This window comes from Lingula anatina, chromosome 3 (assembly GCF_051362555.1).
Source record: "Lingula anatina isolate TDL-2025a chromosome 3, LinAna3.0, whole genome shotgun sequence".
Taxonomy (NCBI): domain Eukaryota; kingdom Metazoa; phylum Brachiopoda; class Lingulata; order Lingulida; family Lingulidae; genus Lingula; species Lingula anatina.
In genome coordinates, this window is record NC_141769.1 from 4,380,614 (window position 1) to 4,401,013 (window position 20,400).

A 20,400-nucleotide genomic window follows, 5' to 3' on the forward strand; every position below is an offset into this window, starting at 1 on the left:
ATTAAACATCAAATCTGACATGTCTGAAAGTGAAAGATCAAACATTTTTCTTGCAGACAAAAACCAGTATATATACGTTGTTTTAACATTTAAAAGTGCGTATGTTGATGAAACTTGCTTAAGCACTTCCACAACATATATGGAAATCATTTTATTATTGTTGGATATTTGTATTTGTGGTATTTAACAACGTATCCTTTTGAGTCAGTCAGCAAGGGTAGCATCTTGACCTCTGCGATCAGTTTGCCACCTAGCGGTAAATCCACGATGAAGGAAGACTCTAGAAGGAACAAGTAAGGTGTTGATCAGGCACTGTTGGTGCAGTGCTGAAGTAGTTACATATACCCGTACGTACCTTTTGTTTTATTTATTAAAGCAACAAGGCGAAAGCTGAATATATATTGAAACAATTTTGTTGTAGTAACAAACGTTAATGTAAGACTTGTTGCACCTTTACCTTTACATGTACATGTACGTACAGTAGCACGTAAGCGTTAGCACAGCCAGTACATATCAGAATCGTCAACAGGAGTGCTAACGCTTGAATTTTCGTGCTACATGTATTGGTACAGTGTATTAATGTTAACGTGTGTGTGTGTCTGTGTGTGCGTGTGCGTGCTTTTTTGTCGTGGACCCATCATCATATTGTATACAGTATTATAATATATATGGACCCAAGGTGGCATAAACTTATTCGATTCTAGATGTTCGTCATCGTATTTATGTTTTATATTTAATAATGTGCTAGAGTAACACCTAGGCTCGTAGCCGGGGGTGTCGGGGGGTTCGGAAGAATCCCCCCTTTTTGCTTGGAAAAAAGGACCCCTCTGCGGGTAAAATTTTATCAAGGTATGCAAAGGTTTCATGGTAAAAGGTCCACTTTTCAGAAAAAGAACCCCTTTCTGAAATTGCTGGCTACTGAATAGTTTATTATGGGTAAAGTACAAGTGCATGGATGACTCACTAAAACACAATACATAGTTTTCTTTTATGACATGTATAGTTTATTTTATGACATGTACATGTATTTTCATCAACATCTTTCAGATCACATACTGTCCAGCTGAGGCATGGGTGTTAAAGGACTGTGGCCAGTCCTGGAGGATGTCAAGCAGGTGGTCACTCTGAGGTCACTGAGAGGTCAAACTGTGGCCATTGATCTCAGTGGGTGGATTGTCCAATCCCACGGGTTGAAAGACTACAAGGGCACACATCAACATTTACAGTAAATACCCATGAATGGTGTAAGGTGTACCAATATGTGCACGTATGTTGATTCAGCTCAGGATGCCAAGAGGGAGATTCCTGCTCTCTCTGTATTTCTATAATATTCAAATATTCAGATTATAGGCCTGATTTACCACACTATAGTATACTGTTCTGTACTGGTAGATCAGCAGTCAAACAATGAGCAGTTGAAATTTTGTTATTTTCTTTTTTTGCAACATTCATTGACAATGTGCAATACAATAAAAAGAACTTAAGTTGTACATGTAGCTCATTTTATGAAGTGGTATCAACATGGAGTGAAATTATGTACAAAAAAGGACAGGAAAGGTTTTTTTAACTTGATGCTTTAAAATACTTATTATGATATGAATCAACCTGTTAGGAATGCATGTTATATAATATATGTGATCACAATTGATCAAAATCTGTTAAGTTGGTCTGTACATATACAGGTTGAATACGTGTGGGTGTGTACAGTATCACGTGTGTATAAAAATGTTTGTATATTTTTTTCAGGAACCTGTTTTTTAAGGTGAAGCGGTTTCTTATAGATGGGATCAATGCTGTGTTTGTATTGGATGGCTCAGAACCTGCCAGGCTGAAATATGAAACTGTCCGCAACAGACGGTCAGTGCAGAGTGGACACGTTGCTGATACTGACCAGTGTGACCAGCAGAAGGGATATCTTGGCGCCAGCTCTCACTGCAGGGAGGAAAGAGAAGGAATGGATGAGAGAATTGTTAGAAGTAAACGATTTGAACAGATAGTAGAGCAGGTCTGCATAAATGGTGGTTGAGATTATTTAGTACATATTATGTAAATATAGTGATGCTTGGTTGAAAATGTGGAATAAAATTACTGATTATCTATTTGTAAAAAGTTATCAGTAAGCTCGATCTTGCTTCCAAGAAATTTTATAATTTGTATTTATGTTGTTACTTTTTTAGCTCTAAAGTAAGTGATTTGTCTAATAAAAAAAGTAAGTGATTACTATTACTAAAATGTCAGTAGATGTGAAAAGTTATTTGAATTTTCTTTTACAAATGAACCCATGGAAAGTTACTATGATAATGACTGATCTTTTCACCTAACTTAATTGAGTCTGTGATAGTGGCACTGGCTTCATACGTGTCTGAAATGCCAGTGTAATTACAGCTTGGAAAGTAAAATTTTAGAAATGTGTACAGTGAATGGCCATAATTTATGTTATGGGCCAGAGTTTCTTAGACCCTGGGGGTGGCTAAATAGTTATTGGCACAGACTGTTATTATGTGAGTTACATCTCCTAACGGCCCCTTTACACTGGACGGCGTCCTTTCTGCGTCCAGCAGCACGGCCCCATTTGAGAGTTAAAAAATTATAATATTTTACGTGCCGACAACTGGCCGGTCATTGAGCATTCTTCTGATACAAAATCAGTGCTCGTGCTTCCTTATTAAGACCACAGCGATGCCAAATTTCATGGTCACAGAGAGGACGCAGAAAGGACGCCGTCCAGTGTAAAGGGGGTATTAGGGGAGAAGTGCTTTTTTCAGTGCTGTTATTTGTTGCAGCATTTGTTGTTCTCTAGAGTCCATAGGTGCAGTTTGTTTTGGATCCCCCTGTATCCATATATTGAATTGCTTCTTCCAGTGCCATGAATTGCAGCAGTATTTTGGATCCCCCTGTATCCATGTATTGAATTGCTTCTTCCAGTGCCATGAATTGCAGCAGTATTTTGGGGTTCTCTGTTTCCATAGGTGCAATTGCCTTTTCAGTGTCGTGAATTGCTGCAGTATTTTGGGTTCCCCTGTATTCAGAGTCATCATGAAGGTGAGGCACTGTGTGGTCTACTGAATGAAAAGCAAATGGTGGATGCCGTGATGACAGATGACATGGATGCTTTCCTGTATGGTGCTCAGAGAGTCTACAGGAATCTGATGATAAACAACCACAGTGTAAGGGATGGTGCAGACTTTGCAATTACTAAAAAAATAATAATAATAATTGGTCAAGTATATTTTTTGAAAAAGACTAAACACGTTTTCACCAGCATGTTGTATTAACAAGCAACACAGATATAAAATTGTTATTATATAGATATTGATTTTAATATGACAGAATTATTGTTAAAAGATTTTATAATAACAGCTACTATTATGGCTACATCTCGTCACATCTGTATTTTTAGTCACATCAGTCCCGTTTAGACAGCTATGATATGTCTGATATTGAAGAAAAACTTTCTCTGGGTAGAGGACAGCTTGTCTGCTTGGCTGCCATGATGGGTTGCGACTACGATGCCAAGGGGATCCAAAAAGTGGGAAAAATAAAGGCACTTTCACTGGTGCAAAGATTTGGCAAGGAAGATGCAATTAAAAGGTTTTGATGTGTTAAAAATTGACAAATAAATAAACCTTTAATTTTAAATTGGACTTGAATGATAGTGATGAATACCTGTCTTTCACTGTAGTGTATTTTTTTTTCTTTTCTTAATATGAGAGAATGACATTGCTTTCATAATATCACTCAAACCATTACCTGTATTTCTTAAAATCATTTCATTGTTATGACAGTTTTCTTAGTCTTGATGTTGATTTACTCAGAGAGAAAATAATTAAAACCAAAATTTGAATCAAATGGATATTTTCCTTGTGGCTGTAGGTTTCTTAGTCTTGAGGATGATGTTGATTTACTGAGAGGAGAGAAGATAAAGCAAGATTTAAGTGGAATGAAAAAGGACAGCCACTGTTCTCAGTGCAGGCACCTAGGTAAGTATACTGTACCCCTAGTAGTGTGTGTAGCAGACCCATGCACGTATTTACTTTACAAAGATGAACTCTGAGATGGGCAAATGAGTACTTTGTATTCAGTAGACCCAAGTCTTGTTCTAATAACTCGTATCATTATCTTGAATCATTCGGAACATTATTTACATTTTGTGCTGGCTGAGATAACTGTGGACAATGCTGAACTTGTATGGGTATATTTGTGTAACACAAGCAGGTGCAAAGGTGTCCAAGTTATATGGAATCTGCTGTAGTAGACATTAAATAAACAGAAGAGATAGTTGAACAGTTTGAGAAAGAATGCCCCAATAAACCACTAAGACCCCATTCCACAGATTTTAGATTGATCATCTATCCCTGTGGGGAGTCTCACTAGATTACTGTCAGCTTAGCTGGCTTGAGCATCTGTCCCGCCTACTAAAAGCTGTAAGGGGGTAATTAACTACAGTGCGCGCTTGGCTGACAGCAATTTAGCGTGAACCCCCTGGGAGTTAGGTCAATCTAGATGGATTGATCTAAATCTATGGGAATGCAGTCTAAGTTTGACAGTTTCTTTGTCTTAGATTAGTATTGAGTGATGGATAACAGTGGCTGAACAAAGGGAATTAGTCTGTCAGCAGAAAGGGCATGTGCAAAGCAACTCACACTTATCCATTTAAGGGGCACAATGTCTCAGCCACACCATCTCACTGAACTCTGTCTTTTTGTTTGGCCTGCACAGGTGCCCCTCAACAACATATGCCACAATTTTGATGGCAACAATTGGAGAGGTGTGGATATATAGATGCAGTTGTTGTAAACCATTTAAAGATTTTAAATGGATTAGAATTACCGTCTGTGGTGTCATTTACAGGTAATTATGTTAGCCACCAAAAGAATGGCTGTGAACAATGCAAGACCAAAGTTTCCTGTGATACTGAAGGAGAGATGTGTAATTGTGACTGGCACAACAAGAATTCTCAACTAGCGCAATATAGTGAAGCTGAGCTGAAGTTGAGGGCATTAGCCATGGAAACACCTGGGTATCCTGACAGACACAGGAAGGTGATTTTCTCTCTCTCTCTCACTCACTCACACACACACACACACACACACACAAGGCTGTGCATCAAATTAGAAATGTGTCTTGGCATGCTGTTAAAAATTGTTATTTTTCCTCAGAGAGTTATAAATGATACAGCTGTACTGGTATTTTTGGGGGGGTTCTGCCATGGCATCAAACTTCAGGGGTCTTAACTTTCTTTTCAAAGATTTGCTTTTTGCTGCTTTGTCAGAAGCTAATAAAATGGTCATATCGAGTTCAAGTTCTTTAAAAAATTTTTATGTAAAATTGTTTGGCTGAGTCCACTGGATTACCATACTGTTACAGGTGCATTGCTAAAATATAACAATAAAAAGTGCATTTGATGTATTATATGGAAAACAATGTAAAATAAAAATATACTTCAGAAGTTTGACAGGCAATGATATTGTGAATGCAATGAATGCATTTATTTTTGGGACTCCCCTATAATAACAGTAATGAACCTTGACCTTGGATGATGAAAATAAGAAAAAAAAATGGTATTAACTTAATTGATTTTGATGTGAGAATGTCAGCATGATATTGTTTAATAATGCCCAATTTTTATTTACACAAGGTGATAAATGAGTATATGAACTCTGGGGAAGTATGTCCAGCTGAGAACTTTCAGTGGTCAAAGCCACAGATTGACAGAATACAGGTAAATACTTCAAATCTGAATTTTCTTTAAGAAGTGCTTCATCTTTGACTTTTGGTTTATTTCCTTCTTAGGGGTCATCACAGTGGATAGCACACCTCCACCTCCACCAGTCCTGTCCTTTATGTCCTCCTCTACCTTTACCTTTTGCATAGCCTCTTTTAGAGCTGTATCCATAAATCTTTTCCTTGGTCTCCCTTCTTTTTATTTTTCCTGGTGGTTTCATTGCCCACATTATTTGACCAACATTGTTTTTTTTTCTTCAAGAAGTGCATGATCTTATTTTGTTTTATAAACTTTAATATGCCTTTATGAAATAAACTTTCACATAGTTGATAAAGGTGATAGTCCTGTATAAGGTTTAAATGACAACCATGATTAAATGGAACAAGCCATAATATTTTGTACTAAAATACATTGCTGTATTATTTTAGTGTGTGCCTTGATTTCCAACTTACTATTTTGTCAATGAATTATCCAAATCAAAGGAAGCATGGTCCCATATAAAAGTAATGGTCCAGCAGTGGCACTCGTGTATAATCATTAAGTTGACAATTATAAATTATATCTTTTACAGAACTTCATGAAGAAATATCTGAAGTGGAATTATTCTAAGACTTCCAGTCATGTGATCCCTTGTCTCACATCCTGGGAGTTGAAACAAAGGAAAACAGAGAGCAGTGAAACAACCCCACTTGTTATACCAGATAGGTACATGGTATATGCAGTGTGGTGATGTGTGGAAGAGGTGTTTTCTTTGGTTTTACCTGAATCTTATGAACTTTGCCAAACTTGAATCCTCATGTTCTGGTCTTGGAGTGTGTGAGGATGGGCTGTTAGGGAGTTTCAGTATACACATGTTAATGTAATAATGTACTATGTTTTATTTTACTTACACTGTGTTTTATGTACATAAGTGAAAAAACTTAATACTTTATTTAATTATTTATGTTTACGTTACTTGACCTAGTATAGAGGAAATGTAAAGTAAGCTATACATGTCCAATTTCAAAATATACAGCACATTCTGCACATATATATGTATAAATTGTTTGTCTCTTGTTTCAGCATAATTTCTACTAAGAAAAAAGACCATCAAGATTGCTATGAGGTCAGGTGGCACAAGTTGGGTGAGTCACATGATAAAATTCAAGATTTTTTATCTACTTGCATCGCACCATTAGTATTAAATGGAAAATTCAGTTAGCATAATGTGCAAAAATATTATAATTTTGGTTGTTGTTTTCTTATTCATAAGATGTATTATCTTAAGTTGAAAATACAAAACACCAAGGTATGCAGATCATTTATTGACTACTTAAATTAGTTAAAATGTAATAACAAGGTTTGTGCAGCTATGTTTATTAATATCAACCATTGACAGAAAGAGATTTTTACATTTAATCTGACAGAAGTGATACTTTTTTTGCTTATTGGCTACAATAATTTTTTTACTGTCTGACGATTATTTATTAGATTATTACATTTCTTCTCCAGCTGTGGATTTGGCCTGTCTTGAAGAACCATATTATGTGACACTGGAGTGCAAGGAAGCATTTCATTTGAGATTCCCAGAGATGGCAGAGAAATTTGATGAGAAGACAAACTTAGAGAAAATCAAAAAGATGGAGGAAAAAAGAAGTGTAAAAAGTAAGCAAATATTATTTTTTAAACATAATTTTTTCAGATTAACTGGAAATTGGTTCAAAATTTCAAGAAATGTCTTAGTACTAAAAAGGTCATTTTAATGAAAAAAAAACTGTTTTTTATATTTCACTTGACCCAAACATTGCTACAAGTTTTAAAAAATAAATCCAGAGTATTGTAAGACTGTGTTTGGATTTATAAATTTTGATTACATATAAAAATTTTCAGAGATTTAATGGTACTGTGTGCAGATTTTTTGTGGCTTTTATTTTCCTCAAACATATTTTAAAATTGCCTTAATTGAATTTTAAAGATAGCCTGCTCCTTGTGTCATAAAATATATTTTTAAGTTTTAAAACAATGTAAACCAAATACAATAAGATACTGATCTTTTTCATGATTCATTTCAATCTCAGCTCTCATTTCACAAGCACATTCACACTGAAAATACAAAATACTGGTAAAAACTTTTGACCTCCCCTTTCCTTAGGTCACTTCATAAGACAATTTTTTCAAGAGTACATCTTTGATAGCTATGGAGGCACTGGAAATTGCCTTTAGTTTTTATATTTATTTACTTTTAATGGAACATCCTGCTTATGGTTCTTTCAGCAGCTCCTAGAGTTTTGAAATTTTAACTGTATGTAGTTTTAAAATAACCATTTTAATGAAGAATAATGATATGATTTTTTTAAGAGAGAAAACTGGACACCAAATCGAGCTTGAAACAGCTAAAAATTCCGTTTCCTCAGAACAAATTACTAAATAGTGGGACCAGGAAGTTAGCATCAAAAACTGGCACTGATGGTGTTGAGTCACACCCCCAACTGTCCATTGAATCCAGAAATCCAGCAATCAAGAACATACTGTGATTTCAACATCAATGAAGCGTAGCATTCCCTCAAGGAAAATGGACAAAAGAAAAACAAAGAAGGCGGCAAACAGAAACAGAAAAAAGACATCATCGATTTCCAGCTTTTTCAAGAAAAAACAGAAAATGTCACTAGATGAAGAGGTCAATTTACAGGTTGTGAATTTCTCTGAGTCGCCATTACTAGGGAGTGACAGTGACATCTCCAGCCCAACTGATCCAAGTTTCCAGCAGCAGCTCTGAATGTAATCAAGACAACAGGGGTGTGTCATATACAGCAAGCACAGCTTTAAATGCCAGTTGTGTTTCAGCAGAAGAAAACGGATTACTTTCCATCCAGCATGTCAGACCTTGACATTACTGCTGAGTCATTCATTACAGGAAGTGACCAATGCAACTTACAAAGCACAAGTTGAGATTCCTCATTGGAATAAGCTTCGTACTTTAAATCTCAAAATCCCAGACTTGTATGTCAAAAAGAAGTTTTCTCTTCTTTTTCCCCAGGTTTTGGTCATAAATGATCAGTCGTAAGTAGAAAGATGTCCAGATCATGATGATTTTAACATCAGCTTGGAAGATGTATATTAATCCAGTGGTTGACTCAAGTCCAAGTGCATTTTTATGCATGTTGCTATCTCATTATATATTTATATGAGAAGTGTTGAATTTTATTGTTTATCTGGCAATGCTGGATTTTTCTTTTGTTAGAAGTTAGGTTTTTAGTAGATTTATTGACTCCTTCTGATTAAAATAGACTATTAATCAGAAGTAGAAGTTTTTGAAACCTTTAAATTGGTTGAAACAGCTTTATTTTAAAAATCACTTGTTGTTTGTGTTTTTAGTAGCTTGTTACAGTACTTCTCTGATGAATTACTGTGCTTTTAAATTATTTTTTGTTTTATTGAAGCATGGATGGATAATTGGCGAAATATCAGATGCCAGTTGAGGTGCTATGAATATTTAATCTTATTGTATAATCTGCATGTTAACATAACCAGAAAACTGTGACCAGAAGTTAGTTTTTATCAATTTACGCAACCTTGTACTTTTAATTATCAATGTACAAAATGTACAGAAAGCTATAATATGTACATAAACACGTCTGTAAACTTAATTATTTGAGAAAATGTGGTGCTGATTGAATATATTTTAATATGTTGAAAACGCAAGTGTCAGAAATTTTCTGAGAAGGCCCAGTTTCACACATCAGTAAACAAAATATTGGATCAAAGTTTGGGCTATTAGTAACAGTTTACATCAACTTTATTTATTCCTATTCATGACCAGGTTTAATGATTTTTAGACTCCAAAAATTAAATGAACTTATACATTCTTTGTATGAAGCAATTTACACTGTATTTAAATGTAAGATGATGATTTTAGCAGCTTAGGCTGTAAGTGATTTTCAGCTTGTTGTTTTTTAAATGCACAACTTCTTATTTTCCTTTTAAAATATGGGCAGATAGTTCTTTGAAATTATTTTCTTTTCATGAACTTTTAGAATCACTACAATAATTTGATTTGAATAGAATTATCTTTGCATGGTGAAACTTGGGTAATTATTGCCATTAATGCATGGCAAGAGTCGACAAGTTCTTTTGTTGTAATCAAAGAAACATTTTTTTGGATTATAATTTTATCCTGTATAATTTTTCCTATCTGCATGTTTTCAGTGAGATAAGTCATCATGTTTAGTGCCATAAATTATATATTATAACAAAGAAAAAATGTCATCATGTTTAGTGCCAATAAATTATATATTATAACAAAGAAAAAATGTCATCATGTTTAGTGCCATAAATTATATATTATAACAAAGAAAAAATACAATGACAAATAATTTAGAAAAATATAGCAAAAAGAATCAAAAGTGTCTTCATTAATTTATTATCTTATTTATAACAGTTTAAGTAGCAAATTGTCACAATATATGTTTTTTCATAGGGCACATCTTGTAACAGTGGTAACAAAGACAGTAACACCAAAGTTACACGTTCGTGTCCACATGCATTAAAAATTTCGACTCGTATGACCTCAACAGACAACAATGGCATAGATGATAACAAGTGCTCTGATAAATCTGCAGATCAACAACATGGATTACCATAAATTTTTAAATAACAGCCATTTGTAATAAAATAGAAGTAATTGCTGCTGTGATACTAAATCTTTCTGAAAATATTACTTGTTTATCAAAGCAGTGCCCAAACATTTCATTTCTAAAATATAGTTGTTTTTAACACACAATGTTCAATACTCTTTCAGAATATAATTTTCTAAGGGAAAGGAACAGACCTCTATGTAAAATACTGATACCATTCACCATTAAGAGATTGTCTAAATTCTCAATAATACTGTACTGGACAGAAGAGTGTCAATTCATGTGGATAAACTAGTTTGCTAGGCTAGCTAGCTTCAGGTATTTTGTTCATCTGATTTCTCATCAGTGAAAGCGGAGTCAGATGAGTCCGAAGACGTGACTATGGTACACTGTGAATTGTGAAGACTGGCATTCTGGTGATCCTAAAAGTACAATTATTTAATCCCTTCATACTAATGGAATAAAAAGACATTAAATCCTTTAAAAGTACGATGCTTGTATATTGTAAAGCATTGAGAAGTAGAGTAGTATGCAAAATTACAACAGACGGCATGCTTTGCTACCTTAATTTTGTATACAAGACTGGAAGAATTCAGAACACATTCGGATAATTGAACAAAGTCCTTTCAAAATTTATGCATCATTTTCTTTCTGCATTTAAAATATTTTGAGTTGATGCTTTTGTCAAAAGTAGGACGTATTTTTTTATTAATGTAAAGAAGTCGGTGTGTAGCTCTATTGGGGGGGGGGGGTAAATAAACATCCAAATATCTGGAAAAATCCAGGACTTTTATCTCTACATTATATTTTTACTTCTAAAACTGTACCAAAAAATCTCTTACACTTTCATCTTCTTCACTGGCAAATGCAGGGTTATGGAAGGCATGTTCTACCAAGTGTTCTTCATCCGTCTGCTTTACTTGGTTGTGTCTGTTGCTATACTTGATTAGGAGAAGATGTGATTTCATTCTGAAAATGAAAAAATGTAAAAATTAGCTTTTGAGCACCACTGTTTGATTAGGTGTTCGTATACTAAATGCATGCAACTCTTAAGTTCATCTAGAAGTAAAATTCCAGTCTTAAAACCTTTACATCGCACTTTTAAGCATGGAAGCCAAGAAAACAAAGGACAGTAAACACACACACGCACACAAAATTTTATTAATTAATTTTTACACCAGTTTGCAAGTACCCTCCAAGATCCATATAAAACCTGTCCTGTGTACCGCACTACATGCTGGGCACCTACCTCTGTTTCTTACAATAACAGGACACAGCAGCAACGATGACCGTGATGACAACCAGGACAGACATCACGGGGATGACTACAATGCTCAGGTCACCAGCTTCCTCCTTCCCCTCAGGTTTCTCATTGGTCAGATTGGATGAGATCATGACCTCACAACTGGGGCCAGTAAAACCTTTCCAACATCTGAAATAGAGGAGTAATGCTAAAATCACTAAAGACACGTGATGTTCATTAGAGCCCAAAACTTTAACTTCAGATTTTTACCTTAATTCTGAAAAAAAACTATACTAAGCAGGGGTGGCAAAATTAGCAAAAAATAAAAAATTCCCAATTTCATACAAAATGTGCTCAAAATCAGTCTACCATACATATCTTTGAACATCTAAAGATACCAGCTGTTCAATATTAGAGCCCAAAATTTCAGATGGATTTTTACTTAAATTTTGAAAAGCATCAATATGGGAGGTTACAAAATCAGAAAAAAAAACTCTACAGTTCATCTTAAATGTGGAAAAAAATCACTTGACTTACACACAAATGCCTCCCTCACAATTTCCTCCATTTAAACATGTGGCAATGCATAGTTTGGTTTTGTTTGGCAAATCAATGTTTACAGAAGGACCTAATATGACATGAAAAAAATGTATAACCATGATAAAAATATTATTAAAAAAATAGAAAAATATATGGTGAAAGTGTATTTCTAGAGGCAATATGGAAGAAAAACATCAAATATCTGTAGTAAAATATACAGACAGTTAATTTTCAGAGAACATCAAAATTCTCTAATAAAATATCCTGACAGTTAATTTTCTGTAATGTCATCTAAAGCCAACTTCAATAAGTTATCTAACGCATTATACCACATGGATCTCCTCATTAACACTGATCAAGTAAATGTCACACAAGTTACTCACCTTCATTATCCACATGTTCTCTCTCTGGATATCCATTACTGGGGACTTGAACTGTCACCATGGAAATTGATTTTGTGTGGGCCCCTTGTGCTTCATGTTCATTCAATGTCCTTGTAGTTGTACTACTCACAGTTGTTACATCACCCCCAGACTCTCCTTTTACATTATCCAATTGATTCCTGGCTGTCACAGTGGGAGGTGTCAGTTTGTGTGTTGCTATAGGGTGTTTGTAACTCACTGGAATTGTCATGGTAACATCAGTGTCAATGGCAACGGACCCACCTCTTGGCACTGCAGGATATTCAGTTGTCATGGTTGATGCCGTCTGTTGTTTTTCAGTAACCCCTTCTTGAGGTTTAAGAAGTTCCAAATTTGACTCATGCACAGCTTTTGTACTAGGACCAAAGAAACTTTTGGCAGTGGATGCAGATAAAGAAATTGTATTTTTTCTGTCCAGATAAACAGGAGTAGTAGCGACAGAACTAATACCAGAAATCTCAGGTGTTGCACCACTGGTAAAGGGTTTTGTAATTTGACACAAGTGACCAGCTTCCAGTGTGTATCCTCTTGGACATGCACAGCTGGCTCCACCTGGTTTCAGCAGACAGAGGTGACTACACTTGGGTTGGAGGGGTTCACAATAATTATACCCTATACGAAAGAAAATCATTCGATACATGTCATTGAAAAAAACATCTGCGATACCACTGAATATATACCTGTTATAGAAATCTAAAGATGAATTTATTTGTGCTGTGTGTTAGGAGAATTGATGAAAAAATAAATTTCAACATCATTAGCTATGACTATATAATCATATAGTGGTGATTCACAAACGAATTCACAACCAACTTATGAATGAGCATTACAATTTAAAGCCATTTATTTTTTCAAACTTTCAAACTATTTTATTTAACATTTTCTAAAAACAGAAAATTACCTGTAGGTTGTCGTAAAGGGTGATAGACCTGTATCCCCATTGGTCTGTGGAATAATTCAGGCAGAGAGGTTCTGTTGTCCCCACTGAACTTGTTAAGTACTGTCACTGTACCTGTAGTCCACTCTGAGACATACAGGGTGTCCTCAAATACTGTGACACTGAATGGGTGCTGCATGCCCCTGCTTGTTACCACTCGCCTAGAGGGGTAAACAAATATATGCTTACTGACTACCCTCTACCAGGGCAATATATTGAATTTTCACAGATATGTCTCTTGATAAAAATACAGTCATTTTGGTCTGGGTTGTTTTTCCCTATATAATCTGCCACCCTGGTAGAGGGTACTGCATAGTAGGTAATTCAATAAATTTTCAAACTACTTAAATTACCTCTAATGTTTTACACTTTTTGCTGCAGTAGATTGCTTAATAATTCAAAAGATCTGCTACATGTACCATAATGATTTATGTATGTTTTGTTGTTTTTCTTGAAACAGATGTTCTGATTTTAATATTATTCCATATAAATCTAACAAGAACATCAACTTGAAGTATACAGCTATAAGCACAGTGTACAGTTATGATTTGATCTTCCAATGGCCAAAATAGTGAATTTTAGAGACCAATACTGTACTTTTTAAGTCAAAAATTCTTTAAAAAAGAACATTCTAATTCAGTGGCAGTGACAACATTGAAAAGATGACTATACCCTATATTTATATTCAAAACAGTATAAGCTAGCACAACAAATGCTACACAGAAATATAAATTGTACAATTCCAAAATTACATATCTGAAGGATTGATAAATTTTTCATGGAAAAGACAGAGTCAATACTGTAATCCTACCCCCCCCCCCCAAAACCCTACCTGTGTTGCCCATTAAAGTCTGCCACCTCAATGTGGTCAAACTTTGCATCCACCCAGTACAGCCTGTCCAGCACAAAGTCCACAGTCAGTCCATTCGGCCAGATGACCTTGTCCCCAATGACCAGCTGTCTGTGCTGGCCGTCCATCCAGGCTCTCTCTATCTTGGCATCATACCCCCAGTCAGACCAGAACATTAGCCTGACACACCAGGAGAACATTTATATATTAATGATATCGAAGAAAAATAATGTAGAAGAAAATTAACAAAGTGGCCAGGATATACGAGTTTTTTCCCACAAAAGCAATGAACATTTTGAGTCCTGCCAGTGAAAGGTATGCACACTTGCACTCTGTGTAATATATTTACTTAATTAATTGATTAATAAAGTAAATAACACAAAAAATGGTAACTTATTACAAACATGATTGTCAATGGACATCAGGTTTCAACACTTATTCACTCTAACCATATCTCAAGAAACACGCCAAAACAATTATCATTACTAAGCTCTGTAGCAGCTAGCTGTCTCGCCAGATAACAAGATCAAATCCCAATGCACATCATCTAATCACTCACCCTATCTTAGGATGTAACACAATAGCTCTGGGCTGGTCCAAACTTTTGTGTATTAACACAGAACATACATCTCCATCACCACTGCAAGCTGTGACTTGTTTGGTTCCAGCATCTGATGGAGAGAAGACATTAAAATGGACAGGTGGGTCCAGGGATTGATTATGCACTTTCACTGTCACCTTGCTTTTTTGCCATTCTCTCTTTCTACAGTAGCACAATGTTCAAAGTTTTCCAGTTTATATTTGCAGCTCATTAGTATTCTCACTGCCCTTAAGTACAGGCACATACATTAAAGCTTTTATTATGTCCCAGTATGTGCTTAATTCACAACTAATGTGAGGTAGTCAATCTGTTGATGCAATTTTAGAATCATTAAAAATATATTTCTGTGTAGCATTTTTGTTGCTTTTATTGTATAGAATAGAAGTAAAAAAAACATAGCCTGCAAAACATAGTTTTGCTTTTACCACACGATAGGAATGTTTCAATTTCAAGAATTTGTGACTTTAAAAAATATGTGTACAGCATCTATAAAACTCACGATTTTCCACACTGAAAAGATCGAGTCAAATAATGAATTCACAGTAAATTTTGGAAATATCAAGGTTACTAGTTAAACTAACAGCAGTGCAGTACAGCAACGTTTTCAAATCTGCAACAAAAATTACAAAATTAAAAAATAAATAAATACATAAAGGACCTTTAATGGTGAAATTTATAATTAAGCTTGATTTGATTCATGGGTAATCTGAAGGTTTCAAATTTTTGCCAGAAAGAAGTATTATTTCATCCAGAAAACAGTATTATACCTGTGTAGTATATATTGCCTGCTACCCAGTCCACTGCTAGTCCATCTGGTCTGGACAACCCGGTCACTACTGACCTGTGGACACCCTGGTCACCACTTCCTCCTGCCTTCATTGACTTGATAGTGTCCTAGGAAAATTATTCAAAATTAGTGTATGACTCAAGAAAACTAAAAAGTACATCTCCTTCCCCCCCTCCACCCACAAAAAAATGATACAATTAATTATAGATTGAATCTGAAACTATTTTTCTTTTCTGTATTCTTTCTCTCTCTTTTCTTTTTTTGCTTCAACAATATATTTACCAGACGAATATTGCAAAACATATCCATGTTTCTCCATTATTTTTACAAAAATATCTGTTTTTACATTTCATCTTTCTAATTAAACAAATAAACATTTTATGCACAATGCTGTAAACAAATTGGTCCTGTTCTCTCCTGATCTCTGTAAGGACAACTGACAATTTGCGATAAACTTTTTTTTCTTCTACTGTCACGCAAACTAGAAAGGTTCACCCCAGTTCCCTTACAGCCTCACTCCAGTAGATGGTTTGTGTCAGCCAATCATAGTCTAGAGCTATAATCAAGTGCTGACTGGTGACAACTGCAGACAGGTGACTGCCGTCACGATGGCTGGTAAACACTGAAGCTCCAGCAGCAAACAGGAGGCTGGGGAGTGGGCCTGTAATGTAATGGAATATATCAGATCAGTGACATAAATCTATATATATTTTGTTTGTTTTAATTTTGTAAGGTGCTTTTGTCTGTGGAAGGGTAGGGTGTTGTAGATTTTCAAATATTAAAATGACATTTAAATTAATTTACAGACACATTAAATCAATGAACTGATAATTAAAAACAAATCTCCAGCTCATTCAAAATTCATATAAATTCATAAAAAAAAACAACAAATCCATTCTATGGCATAGACACACAGTAAATAAACTGGGTATGTAAGACAATTAACTAACCCCACTAGATAATAACACAACAAACTTCACATAATATCCTACATCACCTCCGCAGACCTACATTCATATGCAAGCTTATCTTATCAAGGACACCCTGAGTACTGGAGGTCAGGTCACCACTGGAGGGGACAGATTATAAGTAATGAGGTATCTTTAGTGACCTCAGACACTCAGGGTGAGGTACAGAGGTTTAGTGTGTGACCCTTAGCGGCTGTAGGAACCAGACCATGATATGACACACGTAAAGTAACGTTGTTGGTTCACTGGTGTCACACTGAGCTAGGACACTACCATAAAACCACTGCATGGTGACATTTTCATGAAAGCATTCGAGTGACAGACTGAGCAGGTGAGAATATATTATTACTGTAACTCTATGTCATTCCTAACCTTTCATCTTTTGGCTGGAATGCCACAAGATGGTGTCCATACACAAAAGAATTATATTAAGGTTACCATTACAAAAATATTATCATGATCTCTAGCAGGTCTGAAGGTGGGGAGGGGGAGGGGTGGTAAGGGTGGGGATGGTAAGGGTGGAGGTCGTAAGGGTGGGGGATTCAAACAAACTTCCTTTTTGGTCAGATAAGGTCTGTTTTGAAACAAAATTTTTATCTAGGTACGGTGTCATTTCTCATGCTGGGTCTGCTAAAGGGATAAAGAGGTCCATCTTTTACATTTGTAACACACAAAAACAATCCTCAGCCATTTAGAAAATATTGACTTCAGGCCTGTCAGATGATTAAATATCTACCAAAGTACACATACATGTATCTATCATGGCTGACTATGTCATTGACAGCAATTATCACTTTTGGCCAGGTATATCAAGCACAATTATAATAATTACACAGTCAACCAAGGTCAGCATATTATCAAACTGGGAATGAAATAATTATTTTCTTATCTTTCTAGTAAAGCCAATTCAATTAGGTGAATTAACCAGGCTTCAGCAGGAAACTTTAAGCAACCATGTTCCAATTTTCTTATTTATCGAGGTTCTATATAGAGATAGTACACAAAGGGACAGAAAAACCACCAATTCAGCTGAGGCAAAGACCTATCAGAAACGGACAGATATAAAATTAACCTATTCAATAGAATTAGTAATAAAGAGGTTTAAGTACATGCTAATAAAAATAAAAATTAAAAAAATTATTTTAAAAAAAACAGTGCTATTCATCCATATGCAGTGTAAGTCTAATCCTGATATTTTCACAGACCCACAGTGGCCATGTCTTATGACACCAGTCAGAAGTTCACTTTGTTTGATGTCAGACTCCACCGAAACAGCAGCCTTGGTAGACAAGTCCATTGCTTTAATATAGAGAAAAACCCACACAAGACACCTAATATATGTGGACTCACTGTGAACCACCGAAATGATATCGTATTGATGGATGGAAAAGCACAAAGGCTGAAGGTCATCAATTTGTATTCCATTCAAACTTATATAATTTTCTCATTTAAATTATCAATTGATAAATTAGTTCTATTTAATTTGACTGAGTATAGTTGAGAATATTCAATGATTATGAATTTAATTTACCAATCAATATTATTAATTTTGATCTTATTGTCAATGTTTGGATTATTCGCTGAAACTATTAACCAAACAGAATTCAGTCCTATCAAATGAAATAATTATTTAAAGTTACTTTCATACTCATTTACTTCATGTTATTATACAATACAATATACAAAGTTTTCAACCAGAATAATAGTTGTACATACGTTACCAAGGCTTGATTATGTTACACAGCCACTAACAATCTCTATTAATATGCATCATTTGATAAAATAACTGAACACAAAAAAAATACCAGTAAAATTATAATTGTTTCACAACAAAACAATCTAAAGGTTTACTAAAAATTTTGCAAAAAAAAAAAAGTGATATGAATTAAACAACTAGCTTCACAGGATTTTAATACACATAAAAAATTAAATATTAACACGTTTTCAATTCTTCTCATTCAGACATTTCGGTACAGTGGAACCCAAAGGCATCAATTTGGCTCCACGTTATTCAGCAAGATATTTGTCCAGCCTAAAGATGTGGCTATCCTGTCCAACAGGAACATAGCCATAGCTGACCCGGGGGACGGAGTGGCTAAGATATATGACCGGACTGGTCACTACTTGCTCCAGTGTGGACGCGACCTCCTGATGTCACCCTGCAGCGTGACGACCAATCATAAGGGAGAAATCCTCCTATTGGATAGTTATTTACGCCAGGTTCATTTCTTCACCCCTCATGGGCACCACCTGTGCCACATACCAATAGAAATCACCCAGGAGATGGACGACGACTGCTACATCGCCGTTAATAAATTTAATGGCGACATTCTACTGTCTGACAACATTGGCAACAAGGTGAAAGCTTTCAGTCAGAAAGGAGAACTGCTGTGGGAACAGGGTGGGCTTGAAGAAGGACAAAGCCAGATGCTTGACCCCTGTGGCATATGCTCAGATATCTATGGCAATGTATTTGTTGCTGAGAAAAATAACTATAAAGTCACGATGCTCTCTCATGATGGCACATTTAAGGGGTATATCGCCACTGAGGATAACAAGATAGATGTCCCCCAGGTTGTGGCAATAGACAACTATGGGCAATTGGTTGTTGGGGAGGCATACAGTGGGAAAGTCAAGTTCTTCACGTACCAACCATGAAAGAAGTGTTCATAATCTAGAGGGCACTTCAAAGCACAAGCAGAAAAAGTTGTTTTGAAAATGCAAAGAAACCTGAATTCAGAGGAAATTATATTCCACCTATAGAAACCATCAATACAATTTGTGAAGAGAAATTTTTAGATATATCCTGTCCACTTACTAATGGACAATCAACTTCAAGGCATAGCTGACCTCTTTTGCTGATGTGAGCAATACGAACTACATGCTGTGGAGAGTGAAATTTGTCTGTTGTGCCTTAATGGGATAAAAAGCTAAAAAGTCCAGACCTATGACTCCCAAGCATAATTTTACATTAAAAAAAAAAGGGGGAAGTGACTCAAAAATCATTTATGACTCAGCTGAGACAAGTCACTTAACTTAGAACCTATCAACATATCCTGAATTTTTTTTCCTTTTTTTTTAGGTATTCTTCCTTCAGTATTCTTATTGAGAGTATTGATATTTTCTTGTAAACTTCACTTAATATCATGCACATTAAACATTAGTGATGAGGCATGTGATATAACATAATGGGAGAAGAAAAACAGATTTCATTCACATTTAAAGTGCCAAATATTCTGTGATACTTATCATAAAATGGAATTTCCATTGACAATTTTTGAAATCATCATCATGATCATTATTTCATATCAAGTTGTATTTTCAATAATTTATGATCAGCAAAACAAAAAAAGACTGATATTATTTTCAATAAAAAATTCTTAATTTTTATCAAATAACTTCTAGCTAGTTGGTGTTAATCATTTCATCTTCTCAACTTTGACAGAGGTGAGAAGTCTAAAAAAAAATCAATATCTCTATTCCACAATGAGCTAAGTACAACCAAATACAGAACAACATATATTGTTTTTATGTCCATCCTTGTTAGCACCCACACTCAGTCACACCAGAGTTGTCCAAGGTGTTAATATCAAGGCTACATACTACATTATTACTTAGCCTAGGAGGTTATGTTTCTTGTTCTGTTAATACTTTGTTTGTGAGTTTTTCTGTCAGCAACTTTATGCAAGGAGTTATGGATGGATTTCAATGAAA

The 20,400-nt window shown here is 35.2% G+C and overlaps 3 protein-coding genes across 8 annotated transcripts in view; 2 read left to right on the forward strand and 1 right to left on the reverse strand.

Moving 5' to 3' along the window:
• The first annotated feature begins 215 nt into the window (after positions 1-215).
• LOC106179650 (flap endonuclease GEN homolog 1) lies at positions 216-9,982 on the forward strand. 2 transcript variants are annotated; one of them, XM_013563371.2, is made up of 12 exons: positions 216-347; positions 1,048-1,225; positions 1,747-2,005; positions 2,988-3,167; positions 3,401-3,591; positions 3,874-3,980; positions 4,852-5,042; positions 5,639-5,722; positions 6,297-6,430; positions 6,788-6,849; positions 7,217-7,369; positions 8,063-9,982. In XM_013563371.2, the coding sequence occupies exons 2-12, from the start codon at positions 1,071-1,073 to the stop codon at positions 8,236-8,238; spliced, it is 1,692 nt and encodes a 563-aa protein (XP_013418825.2). In that variant the 5' UTR covers positions 216-347; positions 1,048-1,070; the 3' UTR covers positions 8,239-9,982. The 2 variants fall into 2 exon arrangements, with proteins under 2 accessions (XP_013418825.2, XP_086864202.1); XM_087008076.1 differs by lacking the exon at positions 216-347 and having other exon boundaries at positions 1,055-1,225; positions 1,747-1,976.
• A 126-nt stretch (positions 9,983-10,108) lies between these two features.
• The window catches only part of LOC106179642 (vitellogenin receptor), a 49,538-nt gene continuing 39,246 nt past the window's right edge, over positions 10,109-20,400 (reverse strand). For 4 of the 5 annotated variants that reach the window (XM_087008074.1, XM_087008075.1, XM_087008073.1 and 1 more), the window contains 10 exons: positions 16,228-16,379; positions 15,699-15,825; positions 14,890-15,001; positions 14,313-14,510; positions 13,445-13,641; positions 12,505-13,155; positions 12,119-12,209; positions 11,588-11,770; positions 11,181-11,307; positions 10,109-10,760 (listed from right to left, as the gene is read on the reverse strand). In XM_087008074.1, coding sequence (XP_086864200.1) covers positions 10,653-10,760; positions 11,181-11,307; positions 11,588-11,770; positions 12,119-12,209; positions 12,505-13,155; positions 13,445-13,641; positions 14,313-14,510; positions 14,890-15,001; positions 15,699-15,825; positions 16,228-16,379 — 1,946 coding nt within the window. In that variant the 3' untranslated portion in view covers positions 10,109-10,652. Of the gene's footprint in view, positions 10,761-11,180; positions 11,308-11,587; positions 11,771-12,118; positions 12,210-12,504; positions 13,156-13,444; positions 13,642-14,312; positions 14,511-14,889; positions 15,002-15,698; positions 15,826-16,227; positions 16,380-20,400 lie in introns of those variants that run through there. The other variant, XR_015333389.1, reaches the window with a different exon arrangement.
• LOC106179649 (E3 ubiquitin-protein ligase NHLRC1) lies at positions 16,489-20,092 on the forward strand. Its single transcript, XM_013563370.2, has 3 exons — positions 16,489-17,017; positions 17,890-18,091; positions 18,649-20,092. The coding sequence occupies exons 2-3, from the start codon at positions 17,903-17,905 to the stop codon at positions 19,342-19,344; spliced, it is 885 nt and encodes a 294-aa protein (XP_013418824.2). The 5' UTR covers positions 16,489-17,017; positions 17,890-17,902; the 3' UTR covers positions 19,345-20,092.

Bases quoted from the DNA above. Each gene is read 5' to 3' on its own strand.
- LOC106179650 (XM_013563371.2), top strand. From the start codon at position 1,071: ATGGGTGTTAAAGGACTGTGGCCAGTCCTGGAGGATGTCAAGCAGGTG. The intron at 3,168-3,400 runs GTAAGGGATGGT...CTGTATTTTTAG, and splicing joins TGATGATAAACAACCACAGT to TCACATCAGTCCCGTTTAGA. The intron at 5,043-5,638 runs GTGATTTTCTCT...TATTTACACAAG, and splicing joins ATCCTGACAGACACAGGAAG to GTGATAAATGAGTATATGAA.
- LOC106179649 (XM_013563370.2), top strand. From the start codon at position 17,903: ATGTCTTATGACACCAGTCAGAAGTTCACTTTGTTTGATGTCAGACTC. The intron at 18,092-18,648 runs GTCATCAATTTG...CTTCTCATTCAG, and splicing joins GAAAAGCACAAAGGCTGAAG to ACATTTCGGTACAGTGGAAC.